This window comes from Zootoca vivipara, chromosome 13, assembly GCF_963506605.1.
Source record: "Zootoca vivipara chromosome 13, rZooViv1.1, whole genome shotgun sequence".
Lineage (NCBI taxonomy): Eukaryota > Metazoa > Chordata > Lepidosauria > Squamata > Lacertidae > Zootoca > Zootoca vivipara.
Genome location: NC_083288.1, coordinates 24,512,857 through 24,538,801, shown reverse-complemented (window position 1 = coordinate 24,538,801; position 25,945 = coordinate 24,512,857). Strand labels below are relative to the sequence as shown.

General features: G+C 46.7%; 1 protein-coding gene across 6 annotated transcripts in view; it reads right to left on the bottom strand.

Annotated features, from left to right (window-relative positions):
* The window catches only part of LOC118094852 (collagen alpha-1(XV) chain), a 49,866-nt gene that overhangs the window by 5,145 nt on the left and 18,776 nt on the right, over positions 1–25,945 (bottom strand). For 4 of the 6 annotated variants that reach the window (XM_060281486.1, XM_060281487.1, XM_060281488.1 and 1 more), the window contains 18 exons: positions 23,694–23,840; positions 23,105–23,173; positions 22,345–22,416; positions 20,767–20,835; positions 20,014–20,082; positions 19,004–19,069; positions 16,733–16,789; positions 15,525–15,689; positions 13,984–14,334; positions 12,515–12,625; positions 9,874–9,915; positions 6,760–6,786; positions 6,515–6,583; positions 5,735–5,779; positions 4,656–4,736; positions 3,840–3,881; positions 3,154–3,181; positions 2,497–2,549 (listed from right to left, as the gene is read on the bottom strand). In XM_060281486.1, coding sequence (XP_060137469.1) covers positions 2,497–2,549; positions 3,154–3,181; positions 3,840–3,881; positions 4,656–4,736; positions 5,735–5,779; positions 6,515–6,583; positions 6,760–6,786; positions 9,874–9,915; positions 12,515–12,625; positions 13,984–14,334; positions 15,525–15,689; positions 16,733–16,789; positions 19,004–19,069; positions 20,014–20,082; positions 20,767–20,835; positions 22,345–22,416; positions 23,105–23,173; positions 23,694–23,801 — 1,524 coding nt within the window. In that variant the 5' untranslated portion in view covers positions 23,802–23,840. The remainder of the gene's footprint in view (positions 1–2,496; positions 2,550–3,153; positions 3,182–3,839; positions 3,882–4,655; positions 4,737–5,734; positions 5,780–6,514; positions 6,584–6,759; positions 6,787–9,873; positions 9,916–12,514; positions 12,626–13,983; positions 14,335–15,524; positions 15,690–16,732; positions 16,790–19,003; positions 19,070–20,013; positions 20,083–20,766; positions 20,836–22,344; positions 22,417–23,104; positions 23,174–23,693; positions 23,841–25,945) is intronic. The other 2 variants (XM_060281485.1, XM_035135559.2) reach the window with 2 other exon arrangements.

Here is a 25,945-nt window from a genome sequence, read left to right as displayed (position 1 = left end):
CAAAGCCAGGAAACAGGAAGCTAAGGCCGATGCTTTAAGAAAAATGCTGCGACATCAGTTGTGCCACACCACAAGCTGGGCTCGCTTAAAATTTGCCATCCGTGTCCCCACGTTCTTCTTTGGTCTCTCAGGCCTCAATGAAGTGCCTGGACCTACAAAGATGCTCCACATTGTTTTGGCCTTATGAAATACCTGAGCCTTGCCGTATTGCTACAGGAATCCTTCAGTGAGTGAACTGTCTATGCCTGGGTGGAGTGTCTGTGGTGTGTGTGTTTCTGTGTATGTGCTGGGGTATATAACCAGTTTTTGGACTCTGATATACATCTAGATATAGGCATTACCCGCCTTTCCAAAGATCACAGATGCAATTACTCAGGGCTTTGCTTAGCCCTGGCCACAAAGCGGAGGGAGCTGCTGATATTAAATGGTAATAAAGAGGGGGTCACCGAGGGGAAAATACTCACTTCACAAAGTTTGGCGGTAGCATCATAGACTATATTCTAATCTCAAGATGTGCTGGGGTATGTGGGGTAGCAGTATGTGTGTGTGGGGGGGTGTTGTGAAATGTGCACATCATGTTCTTGGGGGATGTGTGCGGTGCCCACAATAACTTATCAGGCTTCCAAATGTGACCACAGCCTAACAGGCTGGTGTCTCCTGGTCCTTCCCACAACTAAAACAGGCATTACACATCCTATTCGCTAGGTGGCTCCCTCTGCAAACACTGAAGAACGGTCAATGAATATTGCTTCACTATTTATACGGCACACACATCATATTATTTTACCAACAGTGGCTATTACAGGCCTTAATGGGGCAATAAAACCATAATAACATTTGAAGTGCTCCTCAGAACGTCATGAAACCAATGAAAACATGTCTTCAAGGAGCTTGAATTACTTTCATAGCTTCCCACCAAAATTGGAAACAAATATATGACACGATTGTATAAAAATTGGAGTAAAAAGGGTCAATGTGTCAATTTTCAGCACTTTTTAACTTACTGTATTGTTGGCAATTTTCAGTGGATTATTTTGAAATTTGGCACAAGGCTAGACTTTATCAGGTGGATGATTTATGCCAGGGGTCCACAAACTAAGGCCTGGGGGCCGGATGCAGCCCGCGCGAGCCAATTGTGCGGCCCCCGACAACCCCCGCCACCGCCCGCTCTTATTGGCACGCCACAGTGCGGTTGCCCATCTCCGGCACGGTGCCAGAAACAGCTTGTGCGCAGGCTGGAGGGCGAGGGAACGCGCTCCCATATGCACGCACACAAGCTATTTCTTGTGCCGCGCCAACCTGAAAGTGCACCGGAAATGACGTCTGCACATACGCAGAAGCCATTTCCGGCGCCATGCTGCACCAGAAAAAGTGAGTGCGCGCGCATATGGGAGCGCGTTCCCCCACCCTCTGGCCCGCCGCGCGATCAGCGCCGGAGGAACCGGCCCAAAGCTGGGTAAGTTTGGCATAGCTGCCAAGTCTCCCGTTTTCCCCGGGAAATCCCCATTTTCCAGCTGTTCCTAGCTGAAAAAATGGATTTTTTTGTTTTTCCCTGGTTTATTCTGGTGCGGCGGCCATTTTGGAACTGGGCAAAGCAGCATCAAAAGTCACTTCTGAGCATGCTCCGCCCAGTTCCAAAATGGCGGCAGCGCTACTTCCGGTCTGCTATTTCCGGCCCGGCCCCTTATTTCTCTGACAGCAACTTGGCAGGTATGAAGTTTGGGGACCCCTGATTTATGCCATGCTTTACATTTTCAGTTCAACTATTGTCATTTTGATAAGTTACAGATGTTTTAGGTTTATATTAGCAAAATGTATTGTTTGGTTTTTGCTACTCACCTTAACGAAAGGGGTACTCCCGAGCCACTTCAGTGACGCTTGGATTATAATTGTAGAATCTAGTAGCTAGTAACCTAACACTTAGTAGCTGTGTATTGTTTGAGCAGAATTTATAACTTTTGTTCCACCTGCAACCCCTGGCTTTCAGATAAGAAGCATGTTGTCTCAGGACAGAGAAAAACATTTCTCTGATAGCTGAGAAATGAGATAGCTGAAGGAGATTTCATTGAGGATGTGAAGAAATCCAGATTATTTGAAGTGAATTTCTAAATCTCATGTGTAGAGGAGCTGCTGCTGGTGGATAATAATAATAATAATAATAATAATAATAATAATAATAATAATAATAAATTTATACACCACCCATCTGGCTGGGTTTCCCCAGCCACTCTGGGTGGCTCCCAACAGAAAAAAACAGAATAAAACATCAAAGATTAAAAACTTCTCTAAACAGGGCTGCCTTCAGATGTATTCTAAAAGTCAGGTACAGTAGTTATTTCCTTGACATCTGATGGGAGGGCGTTTCACAGGGTGGGCGCCACCACTGAGAAGGTCCTCTGCCTGGTTCCCTCTGCCTGTACTGTACTTGTTCAGTTCTTTACCCTGGACTAACTATTGGAGGGAGTATCAGAAAGGAGAAGAATGAAGGTGACATACCTTAAACCCATACTGGTTTTCATTGGAAGAATCCTTCAAAGACAGCCCATCATCTGCACAGCAGAAAAAGGACAGAATGATCTAACCAGCCACCATCCATCCCTTTGTGGCAGGAAGCAAATATTCCGTCAACTGTACAAGAAAAAGCTCCCCGCCCACTGCCCCCCCACCCCAAAAGAGGAGATTCTGTAAACAACATCCTGAAGTGCTGCATATTAATGGTTCTAAATTAGAATGGCTGGCAGACAACAATTCTTCCTTACTGACTGACTTGGCAACACACTCACAGCTCCAACTCCAAGACCAATATGCTGCCAGTGGTGGAAAGAAAAGACAGTGGGAAACACCCAAACAATCCACATTGCATGCAGTTTCTCTTCCCTTGTAAAGGTGGTAAAGAAGGGACTGGGCTAGGGCTAAACGTCTACTAGAAGCCTATATACGCAAGTCCTAGGCTAATATTGTGTCATCCACAGGCTGCATCTAGCAAAGAACCGGTGGAACAACAGAGAAAAACCCTCTGCAGACTACATCCTCCCCCTTCAAGTGGCTGCTGGTTGGCCATCTCCGATAGATATGCAAGCCACATCAAACCGCAGTAGAACAGATACACAAGAGAAATCGCACATTATTAGCCAGAGAGAAAACGGCTCGCACCTGAATCCAAAGATGGGTCCTGGCTCAACTGGAAGAAAACAAAGAGCACAGAGATGAGCACCACATTAGCCAAGTTATAGAGACAAATGGAGTGTGCAGAAAACACCTTGCCCCCCAGTTTGGGGTGGGACTCAGTGAAAAATGGAATCAAAAGGTTTTTTAAATCAGCCTCCTTGCTGAGGAAGGGACCCTTAACCCACAGGGCTGCATCTTACATGTGGGTTACATCTTACATGAGCTTCTACCAAGTTCAGGGGTCAGCAGCATCAATTTTGTCTGCAGACCAGCACTGCCTTGCCTGTTTACACACCGTCTGTTGTACCCAACCATTTTTGTAAATTTTGGTTGTGGTTCACCTTATGGTACTTTGTATTTTAAATTATTGCAAGCTGCTTTGAGTCCCTTTTTTATTTTTTAAAGAGCAATTCATGAATGAAATGTATTTGCCAATTATGCAATAAATACCACCATTACTACTACTACTAATATTTCAGCCAAGGCTGCTGCTACACCAGAACCAACCATTTCTGTTTGTTCCGCACAGGAAATATTCCTTTGGCCTGTCCTCTCAGGCAGCTGAGTCTTGGATTGCTGAACAATGCTTTTGCTGGTGCCTGGCGCTACTTGTCTTTGCAAGACGTATTAGAGAGCAGCAAAAAAGCAGCCATTTGGCCCTGCCAACTCACCGGTTGCTTGCAGTGCCTCCTGGGTGGGATAGGGATCACCCTCTGGAAATAGACAGATGGGAGGCGGGAGAAGGAAAAAACACAGGTTAAAGAGGAAAGGGGGATAGCTTTCAGTATTAGATACAAAATCCCACAAAGCAAGTATTATAAGAATTTTTAGATAGGGTTGCTTACGAATTTTCCCGTTTTCAATGCATTCCTATGGGAAATCACATTTCCAATGGCATTTTTCGACTTATGAAGGCGCCTTCGGAGCGGATTAAATTCGTAAGTCACTTTCATAAATGTACCAAGCAAACACATATATAAATATATAAACTACATGTCTGAAACCCATAGGAAAAGTCCTAAAGCCATTTTGACTCTTTCAGTCACCTCAAATATTTCTCTACCACAGGCACGTCCAACTCCCAAGAGACTGGAATCTACTCCCAGTATAAAAAAACTGGCAGTGATCTACCCATTGTCATTGGAGGGAGGAGGAGCGTGCGTAGGGTGGGTGGATTGCCCAGAGTTGTTGAGCTTTTTTGGGGGTAGGATTGCCCAGAGTTCTTCAGCTTTTATTTGTTAACTTTATTAACAAATAAAGTTTGTTATTTGGCAAACTTTTATTTGGCAAACTTTATCTAATCCCACAATCGATAAGGGTCCCGTGATCTACCAGGATCAGTAGATCACAATCTATTGGTTGGACACGCCTGCTCTACAAGGTCGAAGGAAACGCAGAAACCTCCCCATTCTCTCATGTGGCTGATCCATCTCCCCTAACATTGAGGTGGGTTTTTGGGGGTGGGGTGGGGAATGAGGATCACTTACATTAAGGTAAATAACTCCTGGTGGTCCAGGAGGGCCTGGGGGCCCAGGCATGCCAGGATTTCCTGCGGGGCCTGGAGGACCCTAGAAGAAGCAGGGAAGGGAACAGAGACACTGGGTGTTATCTGCGTTCTGAAGCTGAACTTTGCAAACACCATTACATTTCACAGCTTTACGTCTGAATGGGCTGGCAAATAGCTTGCCTGCTTGCACAACTGTTTCTTGTGCAAGACTCGGGTGGACTCCAGTGCTCTAAGAAAGTCGGCCTGGGATCTTTGGTTCCATACAATGCTCATTTAGTCTGGGGAGGTGGGTGGGTGGGTGGAAACTGGGGCCAAGGGGTCGAATGCAGAGCCCTCTGGGGCTCTCTACCTGCATCCCATCACCAAGCCTTTCTTGGGTGCTTTCGCCTGGCTGGACTGTGCCTTGAACTGTGATTACTCCTCCTGCTAGCAGGACCAGCCTACTCATGAGCCTAAGGGCAGCAAGCAGATACCGTAGCTGGGATGGGGCAGCAGATCCGGCCTCCGATGAGCACACTGCTCATGATCTTCTCCCCCGCCCCCCACTGTACACTCGCCGTCGCATGTCCATGCGTGCATGCGACAGCGGGCGCCTGCCAGGCAGGTGCATGGTGGGTGCACATCAGCATGCAAGCAAGCAGCAGCAGAGGGGAGAGGGGCAGCAATTTGTGTTTTGTGTTTTGCCTCTAGCGTCCTGGCCTGGCCTGGATGGAGGGATGGTTTGCATGCGTGTGTGCTGAAACTTGTGATTTTGCATGGCTGGAATGTATCCTCCTGTTCAAAGGTAGGAGTCACATCCATTGCTCCACCCACTTTTGCCTCTGGCCACACCCACCACATGGACCCCATAAAGCTGCCACGAGGGAAGCCAGCCCTCAGACTGAAAAAAGCTCCCTACTCCCAATTTAGGCAAAAGTGCTTCTTTTTATCTGTTCTGTTCTGTTGTTGTTTTTAAGGAAAAGGCCAGAAGATGGCACATTCTGAAGGCAAGATACAATTAAAAAACAACAACCAAAACCAAACCAAGGTCTGTTGGAGAAGATGAAACGGCTGGCTTACACGGCTGGCAATTGAGCCATATATCTCAAGGTCTCCTTTGCCATTCTGGAGGAGGAGGAAAAAGAAAAAGATGCCAACTCAATATCCTGGTATTGTTCACGGGCACATCTTGCCCACCCATGTCATTTTTACTTAATACATAATCCTCACACACCCCTGCCTCTTCTCCTATTGACTGCAGAAATTCAGGATGTTTACACCCATATTTTGGAACCCAACCACCATTAGCAAAGGCTGAGAGAGTCTCCTGACACTGCACTTTTGGCTCTTTTTGTAAACCGCTTTGAGGTTTCGTTACAGTCAACCGGCATATAAATCTTGCGACATGAAATAGTAAATAAATAAATAGGCCAGTAACGGTGGCAACATTTTTTTTTCTAAGCCATGCCTAAAGATTAATATTGGCATCGCTTTGGAACATGCATGTATCAATATGATGGAACTCTTGGGGATGAGGAGAAGCAGTGGGACATGTTCAAGAATTGTTGGTTGATTTTTTGGGGGGGTGTTTTTTCTACAACCTGTGTGCACCCTAAGAGGAGATCCTGGGGAAACGCCTCCTTCAATATGGCCCATGACAATCCAGACTAGCACTGAAAGCCCACTAAAATACATTTCGCCCTACACGGGCTTCCGCTTTTGTTTTTTGTTCCTCTATAGGCAAAGTCTTGTACCAGATACCAGCACAAGGTTCCCCTTAGATGATCCTTGGAGGAAACACTGCCCTGTGCACTCAGCGATCCTAAATGGCAGGGTGGGGGCAAACATTTTTCAGTGTACCTCTTGGTAGGTAAAAGGTGTCCAGGAGTCAGAGTCAGCTTCTGTTGCTCGAGGGCAGTTGCAGCAATCCTGGGTAAGAAAACACAATGAAGGGCGTTAGAACAAGTTAGAAGAAGAAGAAGAAGAAGAAGAAGAAGAAGAAGAAGAAGAAGAAGAAGAAGAAGAAGAAGAAGAAGAAGAAGAAGAGGAAGAAGAATCCATCACAGTGCTTTGAAGATGTGGGCCCTCTTTGCACAACTACGTACCCGTTCTCCAGGTTCTCCTTTTTCACCCTGCAAGGGGGAAGAAAAGAAACCAAACGGGAGGTCAAATTGCAAATCACCACGACACACTTATAAGTACATCCAGGGACACAGTGACAAGCTTATTCATAAGCTTATGTTATAACCAGGAACAGCAGCTCTCAAGCTAAAGAACGACACTCCTGGGGATGGTCCTTCCCCCCCCACACACACCCAATTTCGGGAAGAAAACAGGGTGGTTCACCGACTCAAAGGAGACTTCAATGAACATGTGGGCAGCGCTGCCTGAAGCTGATGGTTCGGGAGGACTCTAAATCACCCCACATTTAGAATCTCTAGGTTCAAAACAGGCCTTTCTTTGCAGCAGCTTCCCCTGCCCAGCGTACAAACTTGCACTGCTAATTCTGTTGGGGGTGTGATGAGGCTAACAGGGTTATTAACTGCTGCTTTGTCCCAGCTCCTGCCCACCTAGCAGTTCGAAAGCACGTCAAAGTGGAAGTAGATAAATAGGTAAACAGCGGGAAGGTAAACAGCATTTCCGTGCGCTGCTCTGGTTCACCAGAAGCAGCTTAGTCATGCTGGCCACATGACCCGGAAGCTGTCTGCGGACAAACGCCAGCTCCCTCAGCCTATAGAGCAAGATGAGCGTGCAACCCCAGAGTCATCTGCGACCGGACCTAACGGTCAGGGGTCTCTTTACCTTTACCTCTGTCCCCTACGTTTCATTGCAGCTCTTTGCTTCTGAAAAGATTGTAGGGGAATACATGGCTGGAGTAGTAAACAGGCTTTTGCCACAACCCAACAAAGCAGATCTAAAGTTGCAGGCAACTTCTCCGCACCTTAAAGTATGAACTCAGGACGTCTGTGGCCTTGTAGTCAAACACCCAAAAGTTCTTACAATCGGCTATTTTATACTGCTCTTCACAAGGAGAGAACTCTCATTCCTTGGAGGTTTTTAAGCAGATGTTGGATGGCCACCTTGCATGTCTGCTTTAGCTGAGATTCCTGCATTGCAGGGGGTTCGACTAGATGACCCTCAGGGTCCCTTCCAGCTCTGCAATTCCAGGATTAATCCATGATTAACTGATTAGAAAGGCCCCTGCGGGCATGAAACTAAGGGCTTAGCTATACTTCCTTTTGCACTGCACTTTCCCGGCACAGGTCTGTGCTTTAGAACTCTATGTAGGAGCAGGGAATTTTTTTCAAAATTTGTCCCGGCACTTTCCCATTTTACCGCTGAATTGGAGCAAACCTTGCTGCATTTTAAAGCACTAATGTGAACATACGCAAGAGGCAAGGCAGAAGCAGAGGAAGGTGGAGGGAAAGGGAGAGAGAGCTGGACAGACACCCAAAGTTTGTAAGTACCATTTTTTAAATTTTTATTTATTTTAAAAGAAAAATTTAAGCCTGGAGTCCCTCACCTCTGACTCACACCCGCTCTGCTTTTGATATTACAAGGCAAAGCAGAGACCAGAGAAGCAGGGAGAAGATAAGACGGCAGGAATATAAATGCTGAAGAGACAAACAAAAGGATTTTTTTTTCCTGGAGGAAGAGACACGTATCACGAGAGGATATGAGCAAAAATAAACACAGCTACAAACAAGGATGAATAGAATTTGCGGTCATGAGTTCCCTGGGTTTCCCACTTTTCCCATCCTTTCAGCTCATGATAAAAACTTTGAGGTAGGCTCAGTAAGCGAGGGCTCCTACCGCATCCTTCTGAAGAAGGGGCATCAAGGAGAGGCAGGCCACCACCCATCTCTCCACTCTTCCCCTTGTAACTGGGGGGCGGGGCGGTGAAAGTGAGGAAGTAAAAGAATTTCCAGGGTATCCAAAGTCAGCTCTAGTCCACAACCTAACTACATGCCATTGTCTTTGCAGTGGTTGCCCACACACAGAGATATTGGATGCCCTGCCTGCTGGTATGACAGGGATGGGGTGGTGGTGGTGCTGTGGTCTAAACCATTGAGCCTCTTGTGGTTCGAATCCATGTGACGAGGTGAGCTCCTGTTGCTGTGTCCCAGCCCTTGTCAACCTAGCAGTTCGAAAGCATGCCAGTTGCAAGTAGGGCTGGGGAACCTGCAGGCATGGGCGTACCCAGCGTGGGGCAGGGGGGCAGCTGCCCCCAGAAGCAGGGGCGGCGCAGCCGTGGGCGAGAGCGGCGCTGCCAGCGGGCCTGGTGGGCAGAGGCAGAGCACAGCCCGGCGGAGGGCGAATTTGGCGTTCCCCCCCCACCGCACCACGCCCTCCCTCCAGCTCCCCGTCGCGCCCTCCGGCAAGGCCAAGCGCGGCGGGGAACCAGAGAGCGCGGCGGGAAGCTGGAGGGCACGGTGTGCGCACACACACATCCACGCGTGCACACTCCTGGATCAGAGTGCACTTTGGGTTTCGCAGTGCTTGAGCATGAGTTCCAGCTTGTTAAATAAAATGAAGAACTGTCCTAGACAGAGGCGTGGGGCGTGGGGGGGGGCAGAAAACCCAGGAGTTAAATGTGTGCCTTCAAGAGAAGACACATTGCCCTTCTGCTGTGGCTTTAATTATTATTATTATTCTGATCAGAATTGCTGGATTATCGGGAGGGGGAGGAAGAGGGGAGAGAGAAGAGGGTGAAGGAAGGATGTCAAATCTCTCCAAGGCCTTAAAAGCTTTTCTTGGGGGTCTTGAAAGCACCCTCTCTAATAATGGGTGTCATTCAATTTTTTTTTAAAAAAAGATGGGGAATTCTAAGCTGACATCTTTTTTTTAAAAAAAAGGCTTTGTGACAATCTTAGTGTGAGGCTCCTAATGGCAGACAACAGAGGAACACTTTGAAGTCTGCAAAAAGCTTCGCGGCGCCTAGGTGAGACCGGAGTCAGTTTCACCTGGGCTCTGTAGCCCCGCCCATGTTCCCACTTTGTGGCCGCTCCCCTCCCGTGCCTTGGCCCCACCCCTTGCCCCCCAGTTTTGATCCTGGGTACGCCCCTGCCTGCAGGTATCAGGTTACAACCCCCATCATCCCTCCACCACTGACATTGCTGGCTGGGACTGAAGGGAGTTGGAGCCCAAGAACATCTGGAAGGCCACAGCTTCCCCCCCCCCCATCTCTGCCATGCCGCTTGATAGGCTTCATAACTCACCTTAGGACCTGGAGGCCCAGGAACTCTTGCATGAGTGTTGCACTACAAAGAGAGAAGAGAAGGGCATTGATGCAACCCATAAGCAAAAGCACCCAACAACTGTCCACGCACAAGTGACAAATCCTTCGGTCCTGTGTTCTTGGCAGACTTTGGGGTTTACAGGTGAAACTCGGAAAATTGGAATATCGTCGAAAAGTGCATTTATTTCAGTAATGCGCCTTTTTATTTTTTATTTTTCTTTTAATTTTTACAAATGCTTTCTTTTGGAAATTCCACAGTAATAAAACAATTGTTTACAATAATACAAAAATAAACATCGCTATTACATTTCATTAATTACATTCCATTTATAATTGACCCGCCTAATGACAAATAATTACAATTACAAATAAAGGCTTGACATATCTTGCTTTGCATCTCATGCATCTATCTCATATATTGGTTTCACCTTTTAAATTGCGTTACTGAAATAAATGCACTTTTCCACAATATTCTAATTTTTTGGGTTTCACCTGTATGTGCCAATTAAGAACAATTTTTGCACATACCTGTTTGTATTTTTAAAACACATGTATAGTTTTCAACATCCATTCATCTTCCCTTAAGAAAAAAAAAGGATTTTCTCCTCTCTTTTTTGCAACAACTGGGGGAGTGGAAGGCGGAAATGGAAGGGGCAAGGAAGAATAAAAAGCAGTCCCGCATGGAGGGGCAAGGGCCCAAGGAATATGGTTACCAGAGTTTTTTCAAGGAATCTGGGGGCACATTTTTCTTTTGGAATTTCATGCTTTTTTTTTAGGAAAGGGTTACAAGGGAAGAGTTCTTGACCTTTTTTTAGGGGGGGGACCCCAAAGTTGTTGAGCATGTACCTTGACACATGGCAGGCGGAGAAGCCCATCTACAACACACAAACACCAAAAAAAGAGGTTGGTGGTGGGGGAGAGAGATCAAGTAAAGGCACTCACTGGTCTTGGGAAAACACACATTAAAACACACACACAAGGCACCGGCTTCCCATAACCGGGAGACCACTGGAAGGCAAGTGCAGTCTTTATGGAGATTTAACTGGCGTGATGGTGTCTCATTACCAGAGGTGGACATTAATTAAAATCCGGGGACATTCCGGGGACAGATTTTGTCCAGGGACAGATTGGTGAATCCGGGGACTGTCCCCGGGAACCGGGGACATCTGGTAACCCTACAATAGGAAGCAACGGAAGCCTCGTAACTATCACAATTCCAGGTTCCATTTGGCTTCTAAAATGTAACCAGGATCACCCTATGCTTTGGCAGGCTCATGTCTGTGGTCATAATGTCTTGAAAGTTTCTATGAAAGTGTAAGTTATACACAAGCTTGCCTTTGGGGCCATCTCACCCCACTTCTGTGGGATAAGTAGCCTCATATAACCAACACGCTTAAGTCTAATTAATGCACGAAGGCTTTAAGACCATAGAGCAAGCTGTCTTGCCAGGCTTGGCTAGGTCACGCCTCCTTACCTTGGGTGGAAGGATTATCATGTGAACCCTACCTGTAAGGAGGTCTAAGTTGGATGCTTCAAACTAAGGCTGTGTGGCTTAAGCAAGCTATCTTTGGGTTTCTATACAAATAATTTAGAAGCTTTTACCACTTTGGAACCTACGTTTTACTGCCTGTGTTTTCTTGCCTATGTATGGAAAAACACATGAATATGACTGTTGAAGAGATTGTAAGTAAACCACTTACATGTGGTCTCTTTCTATGCCAAGGGAAGAGGGACCAGAAGCGGTTTAAGGTAGCATGACCGGTATGGTCACACTGGGCTCTGCATTGCAGGGGGCGCTAAAACAATGCTTTAGAATGGAGTGCAAGAAGCAGGGTGTGTGCAGAATTTTAGTGTTGCACATGGTGCTACTGAAATTTGAGAGCCCAAAGTTTGCCACTGAGGGGAATTTTGGAAGCAACTTAGAAAGGATTCTTTTTAAGATCTAATAGTCTATATTTCCACTCTTCACTTTGCTGCACATTTTGCGATTTTAAATCTCTGCTGGGTTCCTCTAACCAAAGAGTACTTGGCCCAAACCTGGATCTAGGCATCCAGGGAATACTTATTTGATGTTCTGGGGAGGCCCCCGGTGGATCATGCAGACGGAAGTTAATTGAGAGAGGGGAGAGGAGGAGGAGAGGAGGGCAGATCGCCCAGAGTGTCTATGCTATAATTTACAGCCAGCTCCTGCTGGGCTAGCGCCTGCAAGCTGAATGCACAGTTCTGTTAATAATAATAATTTTTTTATTAAAGGCACTCCCATCCACCTGGACATTCAAACCCTCCACCTGCCACCTGGATGGAGGGCAGGCAAACCTGGGGACTTCGGGTCAGACCTGGAGGCCAGGCAACCCTAATGCCTTCATATGGCTTTCATGATCAGATGGAAGCTGGTTTGGGGGAAGAAAACATGTCAGAATGCAATGTTCCTCAAGACACTACAGGACAGGTGTGGATTGTGGTTAGTTTCGTGTGTATTTGTTTTCACAAACCAGCGGTGGGAGAGCACTGGATGCAAAGTAAGCAGGAATGTGTACATAGCCTTAGTGTGCCATAAGTATGCAATCCCAGATGGGTATCAGAGAGCATGCTAGCTCAGAGCAAAGTGCATTTCTACTGACCTGATTCTCACCAGGAGGACCCATGGGCCCAGGTACACCCTGAGGCCCCATTTCACCTTTCACACCTGGATTGCCAGGAGGGCCCTGTAGGCCGACCTCACCTTTCTCACCCTGCAAGAATAAACCATGAACATTATCACAAGTCCTAAAACATAAACCATAGGTTTGTAAACGTACAATGGTACCTCGGCTTCCGAGCATCTCAGAAACCGAATGTTTTGGTTTTCGAATGCCGAAAACCCGGAAGTAATTGCTTCCATTTTCGAACACACCTCGGAAGTTGAACAGCTTCTGCTGCATGTTTTTAGTTTTCTCAACGGAAATTGCAGACGGCCCTTTGCGCCTTGCTTGTCGAATGTTTTGGAAGTTGAACAGTCTTCCAGAACAGATTACGTTCGACGACCAAGGTACCACCAACATTTTTAAAATTATTTTTATTATTTTTATAAAGAGAAATGTAGGCTTGGTGTCCCCTCGCCTCTAACTCACACCCACCCACTCTGCTTCTGATTCAAGGCAAGCAGAAACCCACCCAAATCACTTTGGAAATTCAGGCATTTATCTACCAGCTAGCAAAATACCTGTCATTATTACAGGGCATAGGGAGGAGGAGGCCTGCAAGTTTGTGTCCCTGTTCCTGCCCATCTAATTTAGCTTTCCCTTCTATCCTGCCCTTCTCTGCCTCCATTGGCCCCGGAATGCCTGCAGGCCCTGTGGATCCTGCTGGGCCAGGCTGGCCTGGAGTACCTTGTTGACCTTCGTGCCCTGGAAGGCCAGGGGGTGAGAGTCGCTGGCTGAAACCTGGGCTGGGCTGCAAGCGGAAAGTGTGTGAAACAGGGCAAGGACCTAATTGTCTATCTAGAGAGTTTATTTTAGCATTTCAGCTCAAGCTTAGAGAGGGATCTTTGCTTAAGAGGCTGCAGGGTGGGTGGGGACACAGAATCTCCCTTCCCTTCCCCCTCAACAACAACAACAACAATAATGGTGATTAAAAATAATAATAATAATAATGACCTCCTAATGAAAGTTTCAGTCCAAACCAAATAACATCACAGCTACAGGTGAGGAGAGAGAGAGAGAGAGAGAGAGAGAGAGAGAGAGAGAGAGAGAGAGAGAGAGAGAGAGAGAGAGAGAGAGAGAGAGAGAGAGAGAGAGAGAGAGAGAGAGAGAGAGAACTCCTGCGTATCGTTAAGTTCAAGTTAGTCAAATACAATATGAAACATAGACTTTTTTAAAAAAAAATGGGGCAAAGTGGTAGGGATTGGAGAGTGGTAGGAGAGAGATTTAGGGAGTCTTGATACAGACAGGTTGCTATGATGCCCCCCCCCCATTTATGGTTACCTATTCAGAAGGGTTATGGGTGGAGAGATGCTCCCAAAGTGCTAGAACCCCAAACTTAGCGGCCTTCCTGCTATTAGGCTGCACACCTCTGACAGTTCACCCATGATCCCAGTTTCAGTACTGCTTACCTTTGGCCCGTCCTTCCCTGGAGGCCCTTCTTGTCCCGGAGGCCCTTTCTGCCCAGGGGTGCCTGGTGGTCCTGGTGGCCCCATGTGTCCTGGAAGTCCTGGGTGCCCTTCAGGGCCCATGGCTCCGGGAATTCCCTCTGCCCCCATTGGCCCCGGAACACCTGCAGGCCCTGTGGATCCTGCTGGGCCACGCTGGCCTGGTGTGCCAGGGAGGCCTGGAGTACCTTGCTGACCTTCGTGCCCTGGAAGGCCAGGGGGCCCTTGGGGTCCTTCCTGACCAGGGTATCCTGGAGGTCCAGGAAGACCTGGGTATCCCATTGGACCAGGGGGCCCCTCCATGATGCTGCCCTCCTAGGAAAAATGACAAAAGAGGCACGAGCTGTATTGCTGATCTTTTAAGAGGCAGGAAAAAAAATATCATTCGGCATCTTTGGGAAGTTGGTAATGCACTTGTCAAGATTTCTGACTTCATAGGAAACCAAAGCTAAGATCTAGTTCTTCCCGAGAGGATATACCTGTGTCTGAGTTGGATAACTTCAGATGGGAGGTGGGAACAACGCAATAATATTTCCCTCCACACAAAAATGATAAATGCAGAAAGCTAGCATGTAAGGGAGGAGGCTGGCACAATGTGCAGGGAATTTCTTTGTACAGATGCCTATTCAACCATGAGAGCTCCCACCTGCAATCTGTAGAGTCTTGATAAAAGCTTATCGCTTCAGTAAGAACTAGGTTTAAGAGATAAGCAAGACACGACAGGGCTGCAATTCCATGTCTACCTTGTGCTGATATAATGCATGTGTGAGTGCCTTAGGGCCAAAGCAGAAGAGAAGCTGTTCCCCAAAAATAGCAGCTGCATGAATGGCTTTTTTAAAATAAAATGAACAGCAGGCGTTGGGAACTTGGCAGGGAGGACTTTAATACTTTCCCCCTCCTGCAGTCCCAATCTGGATTGGACATCTCTCCTATGCCTGGAAGAAAAGCTCCAGTTAACACAAATGGAAACTTTTCTTTCCATGCAAATAGCAGCTGCTGCCTCCGCCAATCCAGATTGGGACTGTAGCATGGGCCAAAGGGTTAGAAACCTTCCTGAAAGCCTGAAAACCTTTGCTCATAAAGTTGATGATACTTCAAAGGGCTGGAAAAAGATTTTAACACACACAGCCCGGATACCCCTCTGGCCCCTGTGCTTCCAAAGTGTTGCCATCTTCCGCTGTGGAGCAATCACATATTGGCACATTCTGGTTGCCCAATTAAAGTTGATTTGGTGCTGTTGCACAACAAACACACTCCCCTCCACCCCAAAAAATAATCAATCTTTTTTTGTGATAACCAAAGTGATGGGAAAACACACAGGAAGGTGTGTGGTGATATATGCTTGATGTGATGTCATAAACCCCACCCTACCCCAAATAAATCAGAATGAGTGCTCAGAGCTGTCTAACCTCTCCACAAACTTTGTGGAAGCCAATCAGGATGAATGCTCAACAAAGAACTCATCAGGAAGTGACCTCAGTTCTCTCCCCCTGGCCCAGTCTCACCTTTTCATTTCCACCATTGGCACCACCACATTCTGGTGCTCCTGGAAGGGACTGGCCTGGTGACCCCGGGGGTCCTGGAGGTCCAGGTTGGCCTGGATTGCCTGCTAGCCCTCTTTCCCCAGGAAGTCCTCTTTCTCCTGGAGGACCCTGGTCACCTTTGTCTCCCTGCCATAGGAAAGAACATGGGATGAGAGACATGTGCTGTGGATTCAGTCAACAGTCAATATCGACAGCAAAGGTCTGTGCTGATTCTCCTGCTGTGCAAAGTGCTTCCCTTCTCTCTTAGAAACCTCTGGAGTCCTGGACTTGATTAGATGGGCAGACTGGAGCCAACGCCAGCAGGCAACTCATGGCCTGCTTTTGGCACACTTATTTTGAATGGCTTCTGGGAGAAGCTTATGCACACATATTTTGGGAAAACTTAAATGTATGGCTGGAGATGGGGCCATTGTTGTTCCTTTAGGGACAAGTCATCTTAACTGGATTCCACAGGACTCTTGGAGGTATTTAAGCAGAGGTTGGATGGCCATCTGTCATGGATGCTTTAGCTGAGATTCCTGCATTGCAGGGGGCTGGACTAGAGAGCCCTTGGGGTCCCTTCCAACTCTACAATTCTTCCATAAAGAGTGAAATATTTCTCAGCTCACTGTAGGCAAAGAGCATAAGGAGAGACCTGCTGGACCAGGTCAATGGAACATCTGGTCCAGCATCTTGTTCCTATGAGGAGCCCACAAGCAGGACCTAAGTGCAATAGCATCCTTCCCACTTGAGATTTATTTGGGTTGCTGTCTAGCAGCTAGAGTCCCCATAGTAACACAGCATCCGGCCAACCAGGTGCTGTCCTCCAGATGGGACTACAACTCCCATCAGCTCCAGCGCCAGGATGCCCCTTAGTTGAAGGCTGGACTAACAGCTCCAAACAATAGATCAGTACAGCTCAACAGCATGAACACTTCTCAGCAAGGAGATACAGAGATGGGGGACAGTTGCAGCTTTTGGATGCCTGGTTAATGTGGCATCCTGAAAAGGCACAGATTCTTTGGTTTGGGTGGGGGGAGGTATCAATCATAGTAGTATAGATGTGGCCTTCTTTATGGCTGGGGAAGCCCAGTAGGTTTTCATTTGCCTTATGCATGTTCTTCAAGACGGTGTTTGAAACTGCCTTTTGTAGACTAGACTGGCCTGGGGGAGAAAGCTTAGATGCGCACCTTTGCACCACGAGGGCCTGGTGTTGCTGGACAGACACACTGGGAAAGATTATGCATCTAAGGAAAACAGAAAAAGTAGTTAGCGATAGATCATCTCTCACCAACGGAGCACAAAGAGGAAGGTCATAACTCATAGAGCAGGCATAGGCAAACTCTGGCCCTCCAGATGTTTGGGACTACAATTCCCATCATCCCTAGCTAACAGGACCAGTGGTCAGGGGTGATGGGAATTGTAGTCCCAAACATATGGAGGGCTGGAGTTTACCTATGCCTGTCATAGAGGCACTTGCAGGATTTCTTTTTCTTTATGTAGAGCCAACATTCAACCAAAAACAAAACCCCACATTGATAAAATTATTAGTCCCAAACAATAGCTAAAGGGGGGGGGGGGACACAACCTCACAAGTGCAAGAAATTACATCTTTTCCCTATTCCATTTCATCAGGATTCTGGTGTGCAATCCTGCCACAGCCAAGATGCTCCCCTGTTGCTGTGAGCCAGAGCCTTTTATCAGCTTCAGCTGGTATGTTTGTAGCAGGTCTTCCTAGCAAAATGAGGCAGGGCCTCTGCCCTTAATGGCCTAGTCACATACAAATTGGATGACTGCCCTCATTTGCATGTCACACTAAGCCAACACCAGTGCTTAATTGCAAACGTGTCTGTTCCCCTGCAGGTGCAATGCATAGTACAAACAAACCACAGTATATTGTGTTGTACAAACCCAGATCATAGTTTGTTTGAAGCAAACAAATCATGAGTAATACTGGAAATAAGGGAAGGTTTCTTCTTGGCTTATTTCGGGCTTGACTGCTCATGCTTTGTGGGAAGCAAACAAACCACAATTCATATGGTTCATATGGAGAGACAGCCGTACCATGGCTTCTTTGTGCTACAGGAGTCACCCAAAGGATCATGATTAAGCCATGGTTTAAAACAAACTATGGTTTAGTGTGACATGTGAACTAGGCATCTGCCTTTGAAGATGTCTCAGAAACTCCAATTGAATCAGAATACAGGTTATAGATTAATCTCTTGAGTCAAACCATGTTATTTCTATATTTAATAAGTAATATATCAAGCTATCTACATTTCTTTCTGGGCTCACCACAAAGTGCTACTGTTGACCTATAAAGTCCTAAACAGCCTGGGATTAGGATTAAGTAATACTGACTTTGAGGTGGTCAGTGAAAACAGATGTTTACATCTTTCCTCCCACAAAAATATTTAAGGTTGCACGTTTCAGCTCCCTAAGGGCTCTTCTCTCCTGGATAGAGTTACATCAAAGATGCTTGCTGGGTAGTTTCCTAAAGGTAAAGGGACCCCTGACCATTAGGTCCAGTCGCGGACGACTCTGGGGTTGCAGCGCTCATCTCGCTTTATTGGCTGAGGAAGCCGGTGTACAGCCGGTCATGTGGCCAGCATGACTATGCCGCTTCTGGCAAACCAGAGCAGCACACGGAAACGCTGTTTACCTTCCCGCCGGAGCGGTACCTATTTATCTACTTGGACTGCGCGCTTTCAAACTGCTAGGTTGGCAGGAGTAGGGACCGAGCAACGGGAGCTTACCCCGTCGCGGGGATTTGAACTGCCGACCTTCTGATCGGCAAGCGAAGAGGGAAGTTTCCTTACCTGGTGAAAATATGTTTTCTATGCACATCTGAAAAGTCTGTGGGTCCTCTCCACAGCTCTCTTTATGAAGGTGTGCCACTGAACTACGGTACAATTATCACTCTGTGAACACAGTGGACAGCCAAACTCCAGACTACCTGTTCTGCCACAGGGTCCTCTCTTATGATTTGCTGAACAAAAGGCATCAAATGTTTACTGGCCTTCTGGATACAACATGTATTTTCTAAGAGACATCATCTCCATCTAAAATCAGGTCTCCTCCACAGAGCACATCCCTGCCCAAAAAACATACAGTACATGCATGCATCTTCTTATAATGCAGGAAGACCCAGCAGCTACACAGTGCACACATCTGTCTGCTTTCAAAATGCCAGAAGCAAGAAGAGGCCAAAAGAAGCCTAGTGGGCATTAGCTTTATGGAAAAGGAAGGAAGGGCAAGGCCTCTAAGGGGTCAGGGACCAAGGAAAGGCCCAGCAAAGAGGAAATGGGAACAAATGGATATGATTGGTTAACAGCTGATAGGAGGGGTGCCAAAGGACAGTGTGTCTATGGGATGGCTTGCTGGGACGGAAAGATGCCAAGCAGCAACATGCTCTCAAGAACTTGGCTGGAATTTGCCCCGTCAGCGTTTCCCTTTTTTACCCCAATAATGGAGGCAGTGGCTGTCTTGGGAGGGGAAATGGATGAGGTTTCCTCTTTTGTAATCACCTGTCAAAAAGCCAAAAAAATAAATAAATTACACATTTAAAACTTTTTTCACCAGGTCAGGAATCTAGGGTTGCCATACATCCGGGAATTCCTGGACATGTCCTCTTTTGCAGGTCCTACATGCCCATCCGGGGGGAATTTTACATTTTAAAGCAAATGTCCTGGATTTTTTGTTTTTTTTTAAATGTGCTTGGGTGGCTCTGCTTCAGGCTCAGGTTCTGGCAACCCAGGCTCTGGTTTAGGCTTGGCAGTGTGATTGCACTAAAAAAGCTCAACCATTTTTTGTGTCCGGATTGTTACTTGAAATATGGCAACCCTAATATAGACACACCTCAAGGCCTCCAGGGCCATATCAGAGACTTTAAAGCAGTCTCTCTCTCTCTCTCTCTCTCTCTCTCTCTCTCTCTCTCTCTCTCTCTCTCTCTGTCGTGTGTGTGTGTGTGTGTGTGTGTGTGAGAGAGAGAGAGAGAGAGAGAGAGAGAGAGAGAGAGAGAGAGAGAGAGAGAGAGAGAGAACTCACCCCCACCTTTCTAAATCTCCCCTATTATTTCATCCCATCAGAGTTCCTTCCTTCTGGATCATTTCCACCTAATTATTCCAGACTTTAAGAAAACATTCTTCTTTCCCTCTTTCCATGTAACTGTAGAACTGGGAGGACAATATTTTATCTGACAATATATTATCTTACTGGGTGACCTTGGGCCAAGTTACATTGTCAGCCTGACCTACTTCACAGAATTGTTGTGAGGATTAAAAAAATGAGAAGGAGAACCACATATGTCATCATGAACTTTGCGGAAGAGAAGTGGGAAATAAATGTCACAATGTTGATGTAAAAGAAATAGTGCTGCCATTCTAGGCCTCTCTGTCAGGCTGCCATAATTCTCTCTAGGCTCCTTCTTCCACAGCGACATTGACTTCTTGATCGCGACCTGCCTCCATACCTCTTTTGCCACAGAGTCCCCCCTGACCACAGTCTGGTGAACAGAAGGAGTCGAGAGTTGCGGTTCCTCCTGAGATGCAAGATGACGACAGTTAGGAAATCGAATAACCTCCCTGCCATTTTACATTGCTAAGGCTCATTGTTACTTTCCATGTAACTGCAGATCTGGAAGGGACAGTATCTGACAAAAACAAGGCTCCATCTGCAGTACACGCTTAAAGCAATATTATAGCACTTTAAACAGTCATAGCTTCCCCTCAGAGAATTCTGGGAACTGTAGTTTGTTAAAGGTATTGAGAGTTGTTGGGAGACTTGTTCCCTTCACAGAGCTTCAAATCCCATAGTTCCCTAGGGAGAGGAGCCGATTGTTAAACCACTTTGGGATTGGTAGCTCTCTGAGGAGAATAGGGCTCTCCTACAGGGATCTCCCTGGAATTCTTTGGGGAGGCCATGACTGCTTAAAGTGGTATGGCCTTCGGAGGTTTGCCCAGAAGGGAATGCGGCCCTCAGGCTGAAAGCTGCCACCCCCGCCATCTTGAGTGTATTGCTTTGCAAAGTGAAGTTTGTGTTAAAATGTGAACCAAACCTACCAGTAAACCTTACCTGCAAAACATACACATATACTTTCCAGGAGGTTGGTATTGCAAACATTGATGGTTCTGCTTTTCCTGGTTACTGTCCCTTTAGTTGTTTTCCCCATTCCCCCCTTCTTCCATAGTGGCAATGACTTCTTGATAGCGAACTCCCTACATACCTCTTTTGCCACGGAGTCTCCCCTGCCCACAGTTTGGTGAACATCAGGAGTCAAGACATGTGGGTCCTCCTGAGACACAAGACAATGACAAAAATCAGATAAACTCCCTGCCTGTTTACAATGTTAAGGCGCACATTTGTAAGGAAAATGTAGTAAGACCTATCAAGATAACCATTCATATCAATCTGGGATTTGATGAGGGGCGTGTTGGTCAGAGGTCATAGAGCTTGGTCAGAGAGTCAAGGCCTGGCATTGACTAAGCCAGCATGACTAAGCCGTTTCTGGTAACCAGAGCAGCGCACGGAAACACCGTTTACCTTCCCACTGGAGCGGCACCTATTTATCTACTTGCATTTTGACGTGCTTTCACACTGCTAGGTGGGCAGGAGCTGGGACCGAGCAATGGGAGCTCACCCCATCGCGGGGATTCGAACCGCCGACCTTCTGATCGGCAAGCCCTAGGTTTAACCCACATCGCCACTCGCCACCACTCATAGAATCCTGAAAAATACACCATATTGTTTTTGAGCAAAGCTGTGTCTGTCAATGTCTCAGTGTAAATGACTGTGTCAAGTGAGTGGATGGGCCTTCCAAATAACCAGTACAATGTCTTTCAGTATATCTTCCTAATTCCCCAGGGAGGTCCTGAAATATTTCAAAAAGCCCTGGACAATATACCTACAGAGCAGTAGCTGAGATTAACTGTATTGGTGATGCTGCCTCACAAACATATGCCATGGCAGGTGTGGAGGACTCCCTGGTCCTGAATGGGGTAACTGTGCCCCTGAAGGACCAGGTGCACAGCCTGGGAGTCATTTTGGACCCACAGCTATCCATGGAGGTGCACGTCAATTCTGTGTCCAGGGCAGCTGTCTATCAGCTCCATCTGGTACGCAGGCTGAGACCCTACCTGCCCACGGACTGTCTCGCCAGAGTGGTGCATGCTCTAGTTATCTCCCGCTTGGACTACTGCAATGCGCTCTACGTGGGGCTACCTTTGAAGGTGACCCGGAAACTACAACTAATCCAGAATGCGGCAGCTAGACTGGTGACTGGGAGCGGCCTCCGAGACCACATAACACCAGTCTTGAAAGATCTACATTGGCTCCCAGTACGTTTCCAAGCGCAATTCAAAGTTTTGGTACTGACCTTTAAAGCCCTCAACGGCCTCGGTCCAGTATACCTGAAGGAGTGTCTCCACCCCCATTGTTCAGCCCGGACACTGAGATCCAGCGCTGAGGGCCTTCTGGCTGTTCCCTCACTGCAAGAAGCCAAGCTGCAGGGAACCAGGCAGAGGGCCTTCTTGGTGGTGGCGCCCGCCCTGTGGAGCGCCCTCCCATCAGATGTCAAAGAGAAAAACATGTACCAGATTTTTAGAAGACATCTGAAGGCAGCCCTGTTTAGGCAGGCTTTTAATCTTTAATCGATTATTTTATTCTTCTGTTGGAAGCCGCCCAGAGTGGCTGGGGAAACCCAGCCATATGGGCGGGGTATAAATAATAAATTATTATTATATTAATTATTATTATTATTATGGATTTACCAAACCAGGAAGGCCATAGCCCTCTATTGACTCACTTCAGTCTTCTGAGGATGCGCCTTTGTAACAGTCACCGGAGGCCACCATGATTTTTCCGTCACTGGCTTTGCCTGAAAGGTGCACAAAGGAGCCGTTAGTAGACATTCTGGGAGGTTTAAAGAAAAGCATTTTCTAACTTGGCGAAATGAACGAACTGAGAATTCTCTAAATAGAGCATCTCTGATGATGGTTGCTATTCAAGACCAGCCCCTTTGATTCTATCCATACTGCAGGTTAAAACTGGCTTAACAGTAATTCAGTCTGTCTCCACAAGGAACCTTGGGAATTGTAGGTCTCTGAAGGAAAGCAAGGATTCTCTAACAGAGAATTTTCAGTGAGTGCCTCAGCAAAAAAAACAAAAAAAAGCGGGACTCAAAATGGTGGTTCCCTGTTGCACTTTAGTGCTATATATTCACCACAGCAACCCCACACACCAGAAGGCAATAAACTATGTATGTTTACTCAGAAATAAGTTCCATTGAATAAAGGACTTGCTTCTTCTGGTTTCCAAAACGGCGTTTCTGTGCGCTGCTCTGGTTTGCCAGAAGCGGCTTTGTCATGCTGACCACATGACCTGGAAGCTGTACGCCGGCTCCCTTGGTTAATAACACGAGATAAGCGCCGCAACCCCAGAGTCGGTCACGACTGGACCTAATGGTCAGGGGTCCCTTTACCTTTACTCTTCTGGTTACTATCCCTTTAACTCCCCCCACCCCCTATTCCTTTCTTTCTTTTTCCAGAACAAAACCCCAAATGCACCTCTTTTGTCTCAGAGTCTCCCCGGATTGTGGTTTGGTGAACTAAAGACATTGAGGGTTTTGCATCTCCCTGAGATAACAAGATGGTGACAGTTAGGAAATCATATTTTGTAAGACGCCAACTAAGACGCCAAGTCTCCTCCTCCTTGCCACTGAGCAGGCCCCCCGCCCCCCAAACAAAGTCCTGCTATCTTCTTATGGTGTAGGAAGACCTAGGAGCTACACAATGAACACATCTCTCTGTTTTTCAGAATGGTAGCCGATTCTTTAATTTGTTGCTTTCTTCACTCCTGGCATAGGTTTTGGCCCTTTGCTTAGTCGTTTGCAGAGGTTTTCCCATGGAATGCCGTTTGTTTCGATTGAACTTTAAAGAGCAGGTTTCCATGGAGAAACACCTGGAGCAAAAAAAAAGAGAAGGCGCTTGAACACTGAGCTTTTCTAAAGCATGGGCCATTCCTGGAAAGAGCAGAGATGTAGATAAGCCCTAAAACTAGGTAGGTAGCAGCTGCCGCGTGAGACGGCCTTCAGGGGCAGATGAAGATCTCTAGATTACAACAACTCAGTTGCTACAGAAAATAACAGAAGCGTACCAGCCCAGTTGACACCCCCTTCCCCAGTGCTGTTACTAGGCTGTGTAAAAATTCATCATCTTCATCCTCAGTGCTGCCTTCAAGGATGGTTTGAAAGGGAAAATCCATGCCAGGAAACACTTCCTCCTTGTCAGCTGCAGAGGTAGCCTGGGAGGGGAAAAAATGGAATTTGTGGGCACACCACAGCCTAACATAATGTTTGTGGGATAACCAGTCTCATATAACCAACATGCTTCAGTCTAATTCAATGTTTCCCAAACTATGTTTGGTTGTTTTTGGACTACAACCCCCATCACCTCTAGCTAGCAGGATCAGTGGTCAGGGATGATGGGAATTGTAGTCCAAAACCAGCTGGAGACCCAAGTTTGGGAAATGCTAGTCTAATTAATGCATTGAGGGGTTAAGACCATATATATGAATTTTGAATCCCTATAGTCCTCTTCGGGTTTTTCCCCCTCACACAATTATCATGTGAGGGGGAATAAGGCCCATGTTCCCCAGCACCCCCGATTGTTTTGTTTTTTAATTTTGTTTTTTTATTAGCAAACAAAAGTGTAAGCATAACAAAAGGGGTGGGGTGCGGTCTGTAACGAAGGACAAAAGTACAGCACAGCTACAACTGGATAACAAAGCATTCACTCATACAAAGATTCACTGTACAGATAATAAAGATTTATAAAGATGAAAGCATTCTCCACCTGCGAGATCCATTATAGCTGAGAATAGAAGTTTGTTGTTGAACTATAACCACTTCTGCAGTGGAAGATCTGGAGAGTCTATGGGGTGGGGAAAAGGCTCCCCAGGACAGAGGTTCAGTCCTCTTGGCATGTGAGGGGCTGTGGGGGCAGCGATGGCAATGAGAGGCAGTGAGGGGCGGCAGGGAGAGTGCTCTCCCCACTTTCCTATTCATACGGTGTTAATAACATGGGATTGGGAGAGGAGAGAGACACCAGAACTGGGCTTATGCCTAACTGATACTAACCACAAAGCAAGCAAAAAATTCCAAATCATAATCAATTCATCTGTATGCCACCTTTTCACATACACACAAAACCAGGGGTCAGCAACCTTTTTCAGCCGTGGGCCAGTCCACCGTCCCTCAGACCATGTGGTGGGCCGGACTATATTTTGGAAAAAAATAATGAACGAATTCCTATGCCCCACAAATAACCCAGAGATGCATTTTAAATAAAAGTACACGTTCTACTCATGTAAAAACACCAGGCAGGCCCCACAAATAACCCAGAGATGCATTTTAAATAAAAGCACACATTCTACTCATGTAAAAACACCAGGCAGGCCCCACAAATAACCCAGAGATGCATTTTAAATAAAAGCACACATTCTACTCATGTAAAAACACGCTGACTGTCTGCGGGCCGGATTGAGAAGGTGATTGGGCCGCATCCGGCCCATGGCCTTAGATTGCCTACCCCTGCACATAACTGTGCTGAAAGTGACAATCAGGGCAAACCAACAGATTGCAAGAATAATTTAATAATAGCAGCAACAACAGTAATAATATAGCAAATGTAGCAGCATACAAAAATCCTAGAACTTAAAACGTAGCAACATTACAGATGACACTAAAGGCTCAGTACAGTATCTTGTTGTTGTCAAACAAGCCTCACCAACTTAGGGAATGACCGACGATGCTCCTAAAGATGATCTCAGTGACTGAGATCAGGAACATCTGGTTTTTTAATTGCCTTGTTCTTGGTACTGTTTTGTATGACTTTCATAAAAATTCCAATTTTTATTTTATTTTTACAAAAGAAACCACACACAAACCCCCCAAACCTCTACTGGGATATAAGGGTTAAGGCAGGCATCCCCAAACTTCGGCCCTCCAGATGTTTTGGACTACAATTCCCATCTTCCCCGACCACTGGTCCTGTTAGCTAGGGATCATGGGAGTTGTAGGCCAAAACATCTGGAGGGCCGCTGTTTGGGGATGCCTGGGTTAAGGCAACCCCTGAGATACCCAGGGCTTTAAGTTGTTCAGGGCTTTGTAAATCAACACAAGAAGCTCGGACCACTCTCAGCAGCAAGTGGGCAGCCAGAGGAGCTGTTTTAACAATGGTGTCACATGTTCTCAGGTGGAAGCTCCTGGTCTGGCCATTGTATTCTACACCAGCTGTTGGGGGGCACCAGAAACTACCCATTTGACAGGATTTTTAAAAAGGCAATGCTCAGAACCACCACCATCCAAAACAGGCAAAGCACCACACTTCCTCCAAACAAATGCAGGT